Source organism: Oreochromis aureus, linkage group 17, assembly GCF_013358895.1.
Source record: "Oreochromis aureus strain Israel breed Guangdong linkage group 17, ZZ_aureus, whole genome shotgun sequence".
NCBI classification, from domain to species: Eukaryota; Metazoa; Chordata; class Actinopteri; order Cichliformes; family Cichlidae; genus Oreochromis; species Oreochromis aureus.
Window position 1 is genome coordinate 26,427,668 of NC_052958.1, and position 16,003 is coordinate 26,443,670.

The following is a 16,003-nucleotide window of genomic DNA, read 5'->3' on the forward strand; positions in this document are numbered from 1 at the left end:
AAAAAATTATAGGTGAAAGGAAAGATTTGTGAGAGCTGGACGTATCTCAGTTAAAGATGCCGAGATTAGTGTTGTGAGTGCCAAGCCTGGACCGAATTAGAAATGAGCATACAGGAAGGCCATGATCGTTTGGAGGGTAAAATGGTAAATGGCCTGTATTTGTATAGCACTTTTCCAGTCCCTAAGGACCCCAAAGCGCTTTACACAACCAGTCATCCACCCATTCACACAGTGATGATGGCAAGCTACATTGTAGCCACAGCCACCCTGGGGCGCACTGACAGAGGCGAGGCTGCTGGACACTGGCGCCACCGGGCCCTCTGACCACCACCAGTAGGCAACGGGTGAAGTGTCTTGCCCAAGGACACAACGACCGAGACTGTCCAAGCCGGGGCTCAAACCGGCAACCTTCCGATTACAAGGCGAACTCCCAATTCTTGAGCCACGATCGCCCCAGAGTACAAGGAAAACATAAGAGAAAGAGTCAAATGTTCTGAGGTGGTGATCCTTAATGCAAAGCAGAAGATTGTGTATACACCTGCACCACAACGGTGCACCAGCTAACATTACCACGGGCAAATTAATGTCACTAGAATGACTAAAAGCCTTCCAAAATGTACTCAAGTACAATAACATTTTGAGATGATTCTACAGTGTTGGTAGAGGTAAGTGCTCTCTGGTTGGTTTCTTTATTTTTATTTCTTCATTTGGCAGATGTCACAGATCAGTCAGGAGAGTCTTTTTCATTCCAGACCTAATTCAACGAGATTTTCATGGTTCCGCCTTTGAAACAAGAATGCACCTTTGACTAAATACATGTCCCTCAAAGCAGCAATATTAAGGTTGCAAATCAGTGGCTGCGTTATTCGCATGACACATTAAGTAGGAAATTACCAGTAAGCCACCAGTTGCATCGAGGACCTGCAGTCTGTGGGGGATCGATGTGTGGTGTCTCACTAAAAGCCACATCACTTTGTCCCATTATGGTTAAACTCATCTCTGGGTTTATTGTGATGGATAAATCAGCTACAGCCCCACTGGGAAGGTTCTCCCTGAGTATGATAAACACACAACATGCTTCCTTTATCAGATTTCACGCACCAACTTTCTATAGCCTGTTTTCAATCTTCCACATCACACACAGTTCACTCTCCTCACAAATCTCAGCTGTCATGGGTGTTTGCTGAAGACTAAAGGAGAACAGAGACATATAAACCACTCAGGGGAAAGAAAATTTGAAGCTGCAAATTAGAGAGCTAGAGTTAACCTTTCCATCATCAAATTATGCAGATGTAACATTGGCCAGCCAATAGTGTTTATATGCTCATCATGATGAATGCAGATCAGAGTCCCAGAGGAGCTGACATACAAATTTAAAAAAATATCTAAAGATCATCACATCCACTGGTGTGAATGAATGTCAGGCTGGGATGATAGCCAAAACCTTCCCAACCCATAAAGAACACCGTATTAGGCCAGCATGTGTGTTTTAATGACACATTTATGAATGTTAATACTGATAAGTAATTGGAAGAGCATATGGGTATGAAAGCCATAACTGACGTACCATGGAGACAGGGAGCAATAAAAGCCTTTTTCTCATGGGTGAAGAGGAACTTTTTGTATTAAAAGTGGGACTCGCAGCCGAATGCAGATGTATATAAAATCCTTTAATGCATGTGTTAAGTAAGTGATTTATTTAAAGAAAAGTGGCCAAAAAACTGGCATAATCAGAATTTGAAAAGCTCTGATGTATAAAATAACAAAAAAATATTTACAGTTCAATTAAAAAAAAGAATCAGCCACAATAGATGAATAAAATATATTAAGACAGAATGAAGTTGAAATGACACAGTAAGTTCTTCATGATGTGACTCTCGCTGATTCGTCATATCCTGCTGTCAAGAGGCTCAGGAGAAAGACATCACAGCGATTTCCAGTCAATTAAGAAGGATATTTGGTGTTCTTCCTGTTGGAAGCTTCCTGACTGAACACAGAGAAGATGAATGTGTTCAGATCGGAAAAGGATAACCCGTAAACACCATGTTTTACAGACTGTAGTGCTATATTAGTAATGGTGGACGGTGTTTGTCTACTCATGTTTGCATGGCAGCCACTGAAGAAGAATCTCATTTAACCACCACTGAATGTAGAGTGAGCAAAGAGCTGGCCCTGTCTTTTCTAGGTATCAGCAAAGAAGTGAATGTCATCCAGCTAATAAAGTTAAACCATTTATTAAAATAAAACAAAAAGAACACATCAAATTCAGTAGTCCTTGTTTGTCCAGTGGTGTGAAAAAAGTGTTTGCCCCGTTCCTGATTTTCTAATTCTTGTATGTTTGTCACACTTACACTTTGTTTGATGATCTGAAACTTGATCATCAAACAAATGTAAATATTACACAAAGATAGCACAAATAAACACAAAATGCAACTTCGAAATCAAAGTGTTTATTATTAAGAGGGGAAAAGAATATCCAAACCCACATGACTCCGTGTGAAAAATTGATTGAGCCCTAAACCTAATAACCAGTGTTGGGAGTAATGGAATACATGTACAGGCGTTTCGCATTTAAAATAAAAAATATGAGTAACTGCATTCCATTACAGTTATCGCTTAAAAAGGTGATATTCAGAATACAGTTACTTTGTTGAAATAAATGGATTACACGGTGGTCTTTTCCTGTTTCATATGTTAGGCTATGCCCTCTCTATTTTTTGTAATTCCACGGGTGGAAACCCAAACAAAGCACGCATTAAGAGGCTCTAATGCCTGTGTCTCAATCTCGCAGCCCATGTCACCCCTACTTGTGGCTGCATAATGACGTGAAGAAATATTTGTAAAAGTTATTATTCAAAAAATTATTTAATATGAACGCAACTAGTCTGTTGTGGTGAAGAGAGAGCCGAGTGTAAAAGTGAAGCTCTCAATTTACCGGTTGATCTACGTCCCTACCCTCACCTATGGTCATGAGCTGTGGGTAGTGACCGAAAGAACGAGATCGCGAATACAAGCGGCGGAAATGGGCTTCCTCCGAAGGGTGGCTGGCCTCTCCCTTAGAGATAGGGTGAGAAGTTCGGTCATTCGGGAGGGGCTCAGAGTAGAGCTGCTGCTCCTCCACATTGAAGGAGCCAGTTGAGGTGGTTTGGGCATCTGACAAGGATGCCTCCTGGGCGCCTCCTGGGTGAGGTTTTCCGGGCATGGCCCACCGGGAGGAGGCCCCGGGGCAGACCCAGGACATGCTGGAGAGTTTATATCTCTTGGCTGGCTTGGGCCTTGGTGTTCCCCCGGACAAGCTGGAGGAGGTGGCTGGGTAGCGGGAGGTCTGGGGCTTCTCTGCTTGGGCTGCTGCCCCCGCGACCCGGCCCCGGACAATTGGAAAAAAATTGTCCGGGGCCGGGTTACGCCGATGGCTCCAATTACAACTTGGAACACTGTTATCTTCACCCTCCACAACTTCTCGAGCTCTTCTCTGAGCCCTTGGTTTTCTCTAGCTTCTCGTGTTCTTTTTTCTTGATGTTGCTGTCATTCGGTATCATTACAGCAATTTTCCTCTTCTTGTCCACCACTACTATGTCTGGTTCATTAGCATCACCATTTTGTCTGCCTGTATCTGGAAGTCCCACAGGATCTTAGCTTGGTCATTCTCGACAACCCTATAGGGGAGTGTGTCCCATTGTGACCTCAGGACAATTACTCTTTTCTGCAGTAGGTATCCGTAGCCAGCCTTGTCAATGATCTCACTGAGGGGCTTCAGGTCTACGCAGAACATCAGTGAGAAAGCTCCTTGGTAGATCCTACACTTGAAGTTGGTCTCTAGTGTTGTACGCCACATCCCCATTGAGTTCCTGATGAAGGCTCTTAGGGTCCTGTTGATGTTGGGTCCTTGTACAATTCTAGGCATTCCAGGATCCAGGTATGGGGCATAGAGTCATAGGCCTTCTTGTAATCAAGAAGTCTAACCACAGCTTGGTTAGACTAGTCTTGCAGTCTCGGACGACTGCTCTGTCTACCAGTAGCTGTGTTTACTTGTTTTCTCAAATAAAACTTGGTCAAGAAACCATATGGCAATTGACCAAAAAAAAAAGAAGAACTGAATCAATAAGCATATTCAATAATGGCATTAGTATCATTAAACCCCTAGCAATTACCATCCCTGGCTAGTGCATAACTCCAGATTGTCTGATCATTGTTTTTCTCCAGCATAGCCTGACTAGAAATGTTATGCTGGCTTTGATAGGAAAAAGGTCTGCTGCTTTAAGTTCTGTGTGTTTTATTATGCAGTTAATATCTTCTTTCAAAAAGCCTAGGAACAGTTCAACTATGCTGCTCAGACAAGCACAACTGTCTCCTTTATGTAAACACACACTTGCAGAATCTATACTTTTTTGCATAATAGCAAATATGCTTGAATATGCTGAGCATGTTGGACTATAAGGAGCCTGTGTTGTTGAGTTGCAGGGCCATGTATTAGGACTCAAGGCTGCCCTAACTGCTGCAGCCATCCGTGCCCTCGAGTATACCAAAGAATCCGACTCATCACAAAGCACAGCTCAACGCAGCACTCCTAACTAATGTAGAGGTCATTCAGAGAGCTGATCACAGCAAGATGAAGGGGAAGCACGGTAGGCAGCAGGATCAAAAGCATCCGGAATGAAGACAAATATCCAGTTAGGCACCGACTGAAAGAAAGATGAGACAGAAGGAGTCAGAGCTGAGGAGACGCTTGCACTTTAATGGAAGAAAAACTTGCGTGTATTCACATCACAGCAAGTAGTAGTACGCACAGAGTTGGACTGACTGATGAAGCAGCGGTTGTTGGACTACCAAGTACACTTCAAGGTCAACAATAGCAGTATTTTGTTGTCCACGTATTTAAAACAGACATTTTAGATTCCAGCTAGGACCTAACTGTAAGACTCTGAGGTGTTACTTCCCTGCTTGTTCTGTGTTCCACTATTTTTTTTTTTTTTACTAAAAAAACACTAACAGCACTGAAGTCAGAAAGAAAAGCATGGTTAATGAGAGCACTGAAAGTGAAGGAAACGTGAATAACAGTATGGCTATTTACTGTGTGAAAAGAATAATTTGAAAGGAATAATTTAAAGAGACAACACAAGTTAGCCTTTTGAACATGCTGTGTGATATTAAAAAAATATTGTACATCCTATGAGACTATGTTCAGACTCAAGGTGGGAAAAAAGGAAAAAAAAAACTTGTCAAGACTTATGCATGCAAGCTTACCTTTGGGAGAAAGAAACAGAGGTGGAAATGTTTTTAACTTGAGCATAGCAGTTTGTTCTTCCATCAAGGAAGAACACACTTCCCTGCACTCTTGTAAACCAAAACATGACAAGAGAAAATACATGAAGTGGCAACAACTGAAGCTTAAAATGAAGCCAGTGTAAAAGTACCAAAAAGTGAATCTCCTCTAATGGATAGTTGAGGCTGGTTCCAAAAGGAAGTCAATCGTCACAGACGCACATGTTAAAATTCCTGAATAAGGTGTCAGTTGAACAGGCCTAGACACTGGTCAGCAAATGGCTGGAAATCACCGGTCACTTGGGTAAAATGGTTGATGCGTGGTTGGTGGAGGTTGCATATAGTTGTGAAGCTGTACGTGTATCCGGACACTGTATGTCCTACTCTTTTAGTAAAGACAGATGATGACAGGTTTTATTGATTGCATTTATTTTTTTTATGACATCTATTTTACTGAATATCAGAAGTAGTAGTAGTAAAAAATAGAAAAAGGTCACAAGTTCAACCAGGACTCCCAAGCAGCTAGTCAAGTACAGTTTTCCACTGTGATATTATTCGAAACATCTTTTCGTCTCTTAGGTTGCTAACAGAAACATTTTTTGTCAAGAATAAAATCATCGTTTCATTTTCAGGTGTGAAATTTAAATACCAGAAGATAAAAAAAAATGTATCTAAATATATAAAGAAATCCAGCCAACATCCAAATATGATGCCAAAATAACAGCAGCATATAACATAAGCTTTTAAAATAGAGAGCTGGTTAGATGGGATTCTTAATGAACCATACTGAATCATCACTACTGTCTACTTTGAAGGGTTTTTCATCAGCAAAACTCATTTACTTTCACTATACAAGCTGTAAATAAAATTACAGGGTAATTACAAACATCAGCAGTAAACTGCAAAACTATTTTTACAGTGCAATATGTAATTTATGTCCAACATATGCTGCAAGCCAGTAATTATTTTCTTCAGATTATCGTGCAAATTACTTAGAAAGCAATGTCAGTTTATCCTCTTCTTCATGCCAAATTAGAAAATTATTGTTGCTATAATTTTTTTCCAGCACCCAAGCACCACACACATTTAAAATATTTGCATGTTAACAAAAGAAAAGAAAAAAACAATGCAGCAAAAAGAAATTACACAAATAGCAAAACGTCCAGTGTGCTCACGTTCCATCAGCGATAGAGGCACATAGTGGTGCTTTGGTACAGGTACATGTAGGCATCACAGAAGAGACGCTTTGCTACACCTTTCATATCTCGAGGCGCCTGATGGGCCAGCTCGGAGGGGGACATTTTCAGGTATTCACCAACCTCGGGGCAGGGATGCACCTCTGGGATGTTGAAGCCATCTGTCTCTCCTGAACGCAATACACACAAGTGAGTCAAAATGCACTCAGAGCTAACTTGTGTATACATATTAAACATCCTGCTTACCTTGTCTGTCTGCCATGCTGTCAAAGAAGATCCAGTCCTCAGTGTTTGGTCCATATTTGACGAAGGAGACATAGTGGCTTGTTTCGATGCAGAGCACAGCGAACAGCTCCATTTTGTCTCTGATCATAGTGTGAGGGTTTTTACGTTCAACATAACCCTTGGGGATTTCCAGGGATTCTGGTTTATGGCTGAGACGCTGAGGATGGGAGTGCACCTGAAAACACATACACACTATTAGACCTGTAAACAGTTACTATTTTATACCTATGTATAATTTCACATTAGTCAGTTTAGTTCATTGTCTATAAATGATCCCTAAACCAAAGGAGATATTTGAGACAGCTCTATAATGTTGTACATAAAGATCCTATAATAGTATAGACACAATCCCTACAATCAATCACCGATGAGCAAGCATTTGGTGGCTTGGTGGCACATGAAAGGAAGAGACCTCCACCAGAACCAGGGTGAATGATGGAAGGAACGAGAAGAGAGAAAAGAAGAGCACAGAGAGACCGCCAACACCAAACAGGACAAAACACAAAATACATCTCCCCAAACAGCTTTAGCCTAGCTAAAGTATGGCATTGTTAGCTATCTCTGCGTCCAAATGCTCCTTTAGTTCCCAAAAGCAAACAAGCACTGGGGCACCATTAAAAGTTTCTTAAAAAGCCCCAGAGCCTTTCCATTCCAATAAAATACCCAGTGGGACATTTTCCTAGGCTGGAGGATCAGGGGAAAGAGAAGACAGAATAGAGAAACACTGGAGAGATCACTAACAACAACTGGAGAATAAACACGCATTACAGGTCCCAAAGCACATCAGCCCAGCAAAAATGTAGCATGAGGGCTAAATTGGTCTCAATAAAAATACATGTTGGTTTATTGGCAGAGACAAATAAGAACATTTGGGAAGAAGAAGACGGCGAAAATGGATAAAACATGAACCCAGAAAGACTGTAAAGCCTGAACCTTCAAATATATGCCGAAAAATTCTAAATTTTTTAAAATGGTGCGTTTATTGAAACATCTAACAAATAAAATATATATGTATATATCATTTTTTATTTATGAGATTTGTATCAAATTTGATTCAAACAGCATGTTTGCAATTTATTGCTTAAAAGTGTATTGTTAGATGTATTTAGGTTTTTCTGGCAAAAAAATGACACCGATGTTGCAGAAGTCACAAAAACTCATGTACCAAATATCATCCACTTGATGTTACAGATCTAATTGAAAATACAACAAACAAATTCAATAATTAAATTGAAATTGAAAAATATTTTTTCTTAATCAGCTGCTTACGGCCCTCCTTTACCACCATCCAGTTTGCTCTTCCTGAATGGAGTGCTAGCAGGTGCTCCAGAAGAGCTTTCTTGCACATTTTGCAAAGCATTGTGCTTTTTACTTACTTACTTACTTTACTTTTTGACTTTTTACTAAATCATCAGAGCCTCACACTCAGCTCTCACTGTTAGATATGTTTGGGCTTCAGTCGTTGTTGTCATGGTCTTGCTCCATGACAACAAGACCATGACACACAGATAACTGTAAAAAGTCACAGTTATTGTGATGTGACATTTTAATATCATGTAAAAATGTATGTATTCAACAACATGACAAGGCACAGCTCTAGTCAGTACATCATCACTTGAGTGGATGACCTAGTTATCTGTGCACGTCCTTCATCTGCTATCTGTATGTATAAGAAGAGAGGAGACTTAACACACACTAGCCTACACTAGTTGATGTCTGACAAAAATGAATTTAAATATTTCATAAAATATTCAAATATGCACAGTGTTTCATTTAGAGGCTTGATAGCATGCCACTGAACGGATATAGTGTTTCAGCAGTACTTACTAGAACCAACAGTTAAACAGCAGATGGTGAGCAGGTGATGTAATGCACCAAGAGCAGAGTTAATTAGCTGCTGTCCAATCCAGTGCACAAACTGATTCAGAAAGCAGCCAACCATAGATTTTTATACACAGATAAGCGAAACAACGCCATGTGTTGCAAAGCCAGATAAATACACAATAATATACACAATAATTATACAGTAATAAAAAAAAAAAATCAAAACATGTAGCTAACAAATATCTCTCAAACCAACTGCGATTTTGGTCTAAAATTTGATGACCTATATTAAGTCAAAATTCTCAATTCTAGTGCATATTCAACAGACAGACCACTTGTGTGCAGTACAGATCAGCCTTGATTGTGATTTTATTTGTTTCCTCTCTATATCTGAGTCCTACCTCCTAATAGCAGCTAAATCAGATGAAACTGTGGTGAGGTGGGATGTTTCACATGGAGAAATGACGTCAATACATTCCCTCTACAGTGACAAATTAAGCCAAAGACAAACAAAATGACTCAGGTGTTGAAACAATGGGACAAACCTGTTCTGAACACTTCCCGCAGAAGACTTTGAATCCTGTCGGGCTGAAAAGTGGATCTTTAAAACAGTCGATGCACTCAACCCATGCCAGGGTTCCACACACCATGCACTGCTGGGGACCTGAAAAATACACCGTGTGTTGTATTCACTGTGTTAAATTACTCCAGTCCCTGTGGGTTTGTATGCCTAATCAGACCTTCAGAGAGGAGGTCAGTGACATCTAGCTCCAGAGAGGGAATGATTTTGTCAAACATCTTGAATTTCTTCCCAAAGCGAGGCATCTGGAGGATGAGGCAGGACGGCACCTGGAGTGATGGCACGGTGAAATAAGATGAAAGACCACACAGACTGAATACACTCAAGTGATCAGATTCCAGGTGGTCTGCTCAGAAAGCTTTCCCACAGAGCCATCTACTGGAGAACCAACCATTACCAGTCTGTCTATTACATGTCTGTGAGAAAACAGCTAAATCATTTTTGGATTAATGTGTGGGGAAAAAAAACAGTTTCCACTTTTTTGTAACTGAAATATTAATATACAGGGTTGTCTTTCTGTTCTAAAAAATATCGTAATATTTTTAATTGTTAAGCAATAAAAAAGTGAAAGTGGGACTTTAAATTAAAGTTCATGCCTAACAATGAAGTGCTCTCACCTCTGCCAGCTTAAGACCTGCACTGTGGAAGGAATGTTCTAGTAGCTGCTGCACTGTCGGCAGAACTAGTCTGTGGTTCTGGTCCAGGAAAATCTGATAGCAGTAACTCTCCTGCACTTTACCCGCAGCTGATCTAAAATGGGAGAAGACACAAGAATAGTGTGCATTCCAGGTATGAGTCTCAAAATGCATTATACTATACAGTACAGCAGGAGCCAGTAATTTAGCTATGGTAAGTGTACAGTTTTATCAGAGGGTCCAGAGCAAGAATGTGGTGCATGATGACACTGAGGAACTCCTCTGGATCTGAAAGACAAAAGTAACATGAATACTTCAAACTCAACCACTTAAGACAAAACAAATGCCTTCCAGAAAAGCTTTCCCAAATAAACAGACCCTTCTCATCTGTGGTGAATGATTGGCTGTAGCCGTGTTTCTGCAGCTGCTGTCGGAGCTTCATGATGTGTCTTCCTTCCACAAAGCCGTTACTGCAAACGGCACACACAGAACTTTAATAACAGCAAAAATAAAATGCAATCCATGTGATGATTTGATCAAAACACAGACCTGCGAAGGGGGTTGACTATGTCATTGAGCAGTGTTCTCTGAATTGGGGCATCTTGAGGTGTTGTTGATTTGAACAACATGGAGTCCAACACGGAAGAGCAGGAAAACAAACTGAAAGCAAAGAAAGAAACTAAGTTAACATAAAGAAGTGCACATTCCCTAACATAATGGATTTTTAAAAATATAATAAAAAGTCAGACTGGAATCCTTTCAGTATGCCACATGTTGAATGTACAGTACACCATTCAATTGCAGTAGCTGGTATACCAACAATATAGTAGAAATGGAGGCACCATCAAACAATTTCTAACCAGTAGGAGGAGGACAAGGCATCTGCACTGATGATGATGTCAATGCTAGCTAGCTAGTTAGCTAATAGCCATTACAGGTAAAATCATTTGTTGGGGAAGCTGTGCATTATTTAAAACTGTTAAACCACAGGATAATAATTTATTATCCTGACCTGAAGAGGGCAGCATCCATGTAGCAAGAGTTACAGTGTCCTTGAATCCCCTTCATTCGTCCAGTCAGAAGCTGCTCAACCTGCTCTGTGCTCATAGGCGGAACAGTCTGCAACTCAGCTGTACTGTGGTCTGTTTGATCTAAAAAAACATAAACACCAAATATGCGGTTATGTATATAAACAGATAACAGATATAATAGATGTTCAAATGGTTGTTGTAAAGCGTGTGCTACGATCAGCTGATGGACAAACTTGCAACTGCAAATGCTTCAAAAATACAAACAGTAAACGTTACTGATACTTTATAAAAAAAAACAAGTATAGAGAAACACAACAGAGCCACTTCATTGCTGTGGTTCCTAAACACATGCACTTTGCAAGAATAACACTTACAGCTGATCATGGAACATCTAAAAGAGGAAGAAGTTCACAAACTTGCTGGAGTGGTGGCATCCTATTACAGTACTACACTCAAGTTCAGTGAGCGCTTTAGACCAACAAATTATTTCACAAATGTTTGGAAAAGCAGACTGCGTGGCTCGGTGCTCGAGTTTTATATACCTGTGGCCTCTTGAATTCAAAGATTAAGAGGTGTGGCCTAATACATTTTTCCATAGAGTGTAGGTTTGTCCATCCTGTACTAACCAGTGTCCTCAGACTGCATTTTCTCATTGTGATTGGATGATGTGCTCTGAAAGCGTGAGTCAGGCCGGCATGAGCTCAGCTTCACAAACAGGGCTCTTTTCATAGGACAATTGAAATAACGCTGACCTTTAAAGGTACCATCACTCACTCCTTTGTCGTCTTCCTGCAGATCAGAATACGGACTGATTATACCAATGTCTGAAATTTAACCCAACATTAGACGCAAACTAAAACACAAACATGCAAAACAATTTTAAATGATGATGAGTAAAGACTTACCAGTTCCAAGCCAACCATAGTTTCGCTTCGATCAGGCAGCTTGCCTATCCAGCGAATAATTCCATATGTGTTGCCTAAACCCAGAGTCACTTCTACCATAGAGTTCAAACTCAGACCCATATAGAGATAATCTGTATCAGCCTCTGGGGGTGTGTCGACATCCATGCTCTCTACACCTGCAGTGGAAAACGTGTTTGGCTCAGGCATGATGCAAATGGAAAAAAAAAAGGTTTTACCCTTCTTCGTGTAAAAAGATTTTCAAACCTGCAGGCAGCTCTCCTTTGATAACCTCTTCTAATGGAATTCTAACTTCACCCCCTGTCTTCCCAGATTCATCTTTGTCCTGAAAACAACAAGAAACAAAGGAAATACTACTGTCCTATACACCGCTAAATCTGCTGAAGAAAGCCTCAAATTTTATGCGAGATTCTTAACAAATTTTGGTTCTAACTGTAAACTCAAAGATAAACACTAGTCAGTCTGATGAATGTAACTTAAGACTGTGGTCTTTGTATCTGTGTTCTGCAACTTGAATGCATTTTGTAGAACAAATATCCTAAATTCGATTATATTATTAATCATTATGAAATTAAGGCATTCTGTCACAAAAGTTCATTTTCACACACAGAGCAGCTGTCAGTCTTGTGACCTGCACAAAATGTGAAGCTGGGTTTCAGCCAGTTAGACCCAGTTTACAGTGGGACTCTGTAAAGTTTACAGAGTCCCACTGTAGTTCAGAGTTTACAGTGTAAACAAAGCAATATCCACCAGTCTAGCAGTACACCATACTGTATGGCACAGCTGAAGCAGTAAAGTCATGTACATGTGTTTCTGCTTTATGTTCAGACACACAGCTGCTGATGCAAGGACAGAGAGGTAAATGCTTTAGCTCCTCTATATCATCAATAGAAATGTAATTAAGTGATCTATTTTACTTGAAGAAATGATGATGTAGTAAAGCTCAAGTGTGTTTCATAACAAAGAGTCTGCTTACAATTTGAACAGGTAATATTTTAGGCTCTATTATTTGTTATTATTTCTTAAAAAAAAAACAAAAATCTGATTTTGTAGAATAATCTATGTGGATTCATGGCAAAAAATTACATTTGATTTGATTTTGGAATTTAAAAAAATGGAATATTACTTACTGTGGAGATCTGAACGAAACATCGTCCATCCATTTCAAGTAAAGCCAGCACCATTCCATGGCGACATTTATTATCGATGAAGTAAGTGACTCTGTCTCCCAACTCTAGCCCTTGTGACTGAAGGGATGGCTCTTGGACAGAGGGTAATAAGGAGCTGACTCTGTTGAATGGGGCAAAAATGCCACAGTTTTTGTCACACTTGAAATATCTTACATTCCTATCGGTCCCATCACATCTGCCCTTTCCTCTGTCTGGCCCCTGGAGAAAAAGAAGCAGAGCACATTAAAACTGATGTCGCACAAGACGTTAAAGAAGTTAAATATCTCAACCAGTCATTCTGCCTTGCAAACTGCAATCATGCTGTGTAGTTGTGGAGTTGAATGGCTCCACCTGGTTTGATAATGTGAGACTTTTACATTTATATGATTTCTTGCTTTACAAAATTTTTTGAAAGACCTTATAAAGAAATGCATGCTTTTTCAGCATGAAGCAGTGCACCCTTCCAACTTTTGATTGCTTGTGTTGTCAGTCTCCATAAACCACTCCACAATGACAAACACAATGACAAAAAAGTAAAAATACTCCCAAAATGAATTTGAGGGTATTTTGCTGATTGATTCAAACGTATAATCTTTAAAGATTTTCTCACAATAGAGAAACATATTATGGTTGAAACCGTCTCTGTCAGTTGTCCTTGATATATTTTCATAATTTCATGAACATTTTTGTAGGCCTGGTTGACCAGCCAAGCTAAACCAGGACATCAAAAATGTAGTAGCTCATCCAGCTCATGATCTACCACAATTCATTAGTGCCCATGAGATCACAATTGTGACCTTGACCCATAGTACGATTTGAGTTAACACCCATTAGGTGTTCAGGATCTTGATGCACATTGACAAGAAAACGTCTTAGGATCTGAATCCAATCGAGCTTCTCAGAAAAGAATTTTTTAGAAAATGACTGTGCAGCCATGCTTTCTGACCAACTGGGCTGAGCTTGAAAGAAAAATTACAAGGGAGAGTTAAGGAAGATGTGCCAAGCTTGTAAGATTATTCTCAAGAAGACTCACTGCTTTCAAAGGCACTATAATCCAGTGCTGAGCAATGGGTCTGAATTTATGGATCTGGTAATGATTCACTCCTATTTATTTATTTATTTATTTATGTTTATAAATGTACAAATCACTTTAAAAACCTGCTCTTGCCATTTCATTGTAGAGTATTATCTTGTTTATCATAACAAGACAAAAACAACAGTTTTAATAAGTCTGAAACACAAGCGTTTTTCTAAATGGACTAAAATTTTAGAGGCCAATCGCCTGATTTAACAGCATATTTTTTGTTTCCTTGAATTCTGTGAACACAACAAACCCATTTCCAATACTATCACTTTGCTTGGGGGCAGAAATCTTGAACCAAAATAAAACCTAAAATATGTGTATGCATTGTGCATATGCCAGTAGGAGTAAGATTTAAAAAAAACCTGTAGTTCAATTCCAAAAAAGAATCCTGGTACGGGAAAGACAAAAGTTGCCTCTCTTATGGGTCCAATGTAACGAATGACGCCTCTGAGCTTCTTTCCAGCTTCCTCCACAGTCACTTCAGTACCTATAACAAGTTGTTTTGCTGCTTGCAGATCATGTCGCTCTCTGAAACACCTCAGCCTCTCAGCATCATCAGGCAGTGCCTGCAGCAGCTCAACTTCCTGTACAGACAGCTGCTCCATGTCGTTGGCCTCCAAGTCATACTCCATTCCAGAGTAGTAGTTAATTAAACTCATTCGTAGCTTTAATGGAGGAGGAGATTTGTTGATTTCTGACTTGTACTTATAATAAGGCATGAAAAAAATACTTCCAGCTTGTCTGAAAGGACTCCGCTCAGAATTTTTTGTTAAGATGAAGTACACATTATCTGGTGATGCCATGTTGCCGAGCCCAGGAGATGTAAAGGGGTACCTACTGTACAGAGACACACTGAAAACACACACAGCACACATGTGTTGTTCAGACAGATGTGAACACAAAACAAAAAAACAATATACCTATTATCAATTTTGACACCAGCACTCAAGCTAGCTGGCTAACGAGCTACAATGTCAACTGTACAAATAAGCAGAGTTCAAACTGAAAACAGAGCCAACATTGTTTATAATTCTAAACCTTCAGACCGTCTGCATCAGTCTCTCCAGCGAGTATTTATTTAAAAAGAAACCTGCGTGTTAGTTAGCTTTACCTTCAATTCTTTAGAGGTTGCTTTCTGTCTTCTCTCTTTTTGTTTTACGTCCAATCAGCTGCCTTAACTTTCACTTCCTCTTTCATTTCATATCGCAGCAGCGTCACTGGTACTTTGTTCATGACAGTTCATAGAAACATTTTTGGACCAGACGAACAAACTTTTGGCCCAAAACTACTTCCCTGGGGGGAATTCTAAATTTTGTAAAGCGCAAATACAGAGATGCCTCCAAAATGACGGTAATGTTTTCAAATCGGTTGTCAGCCAGCTGCGCATCAACGATAACGGTGGGCAAATGAATCCCTCAGTACAGTCTTACAGACAGCTAATGGCTTTGTCAGTTGAATCTGAAAATCCAGCCTCAAGGATGCTTACTGCATATTAGTACATGAAAGTTCAAGCTTGTTTTTGTCACATTTTATAAATGCGTGCATATCAGATTAACATTCTGGGCTGTTAATTATCTTGTGGTGTGTGATCTGCCTTTGGAGCTTCATTTTATTGTTATCGTTTGTTTTTGTAGCTGAAAGTCGGTTCATAGTTTGTTTGGTCATTGTGTTTGTTCTCACTGTGATTTCCATACAAGAATCAATACAGAAAAGTGGTCTTTTACTTTAATGTATTTAAAAAATGCATTACAATTAACATGCCTGAATGAATCTGGTTTATTCAGGCACAGTAGGCAGGCACAGTAAAGGGAGTCCACGGAAAGTAGTTTCTGGAAAGGAGGCATTGCCTTAACCAGGTTACTATTTCCAGAAAAGTCATTTAGTCCTATGGTTATTAGCCTTTCACTGCTACACATACATGCAAAGAGAAACCACAGCCTTGATAAAACTGAAGACATTTGTCTTTGTTTATTGTGTTTTAATAACATTTTAAGTCTCCAATAAAATTAATCCT

General features: G+C 39.7%; 1 protein-coding gene across 1 annotated transcript; it reads right to left on the minus strand.

Moving 5' to 3' along the window:
- Nucleotides 1–5,667: 5,667 nt before the first annotated feature.
- cyldl (cylindromatosis (turban tumor syndrome), like) lies at nt 5,668–15,384 on the minus strand. Its single transcript, XM_031751376.2, has 15 exons — nt 15,101–15,384; nt 14,352–14,841; nt 12,867–13,124; nt 11,983–12,061; nt 11,719–11,894; nt 11,440–11,602; nt 10,795–10,933; nt 10,332–10,442; nt 10,161–10,252; nt 10,007–10,070; nt 9,765–9,897; nt 9,308–9,416; nt 9,113–9,231; nt 6,705–6,918; nt 5,668–6,628 (listed from the first exon to the last, which is right to left on the minus strand). The coding sequence occupies exons 2-15, from the start codon at nt 14,790–14,792 to the stop codon at nt 6,444–6,446; spliced, it is 2,283 nt and encodes a 760-aa protein (XP_031607236.1). The 5' UTR covers nt 14,793–14,841; nt 15,101–15,384; the 3' UTR covers nt 5,668–6,443.
- Between the last annotated feature and the right edge of the window lie 619 nt (nt 15,385–16,003).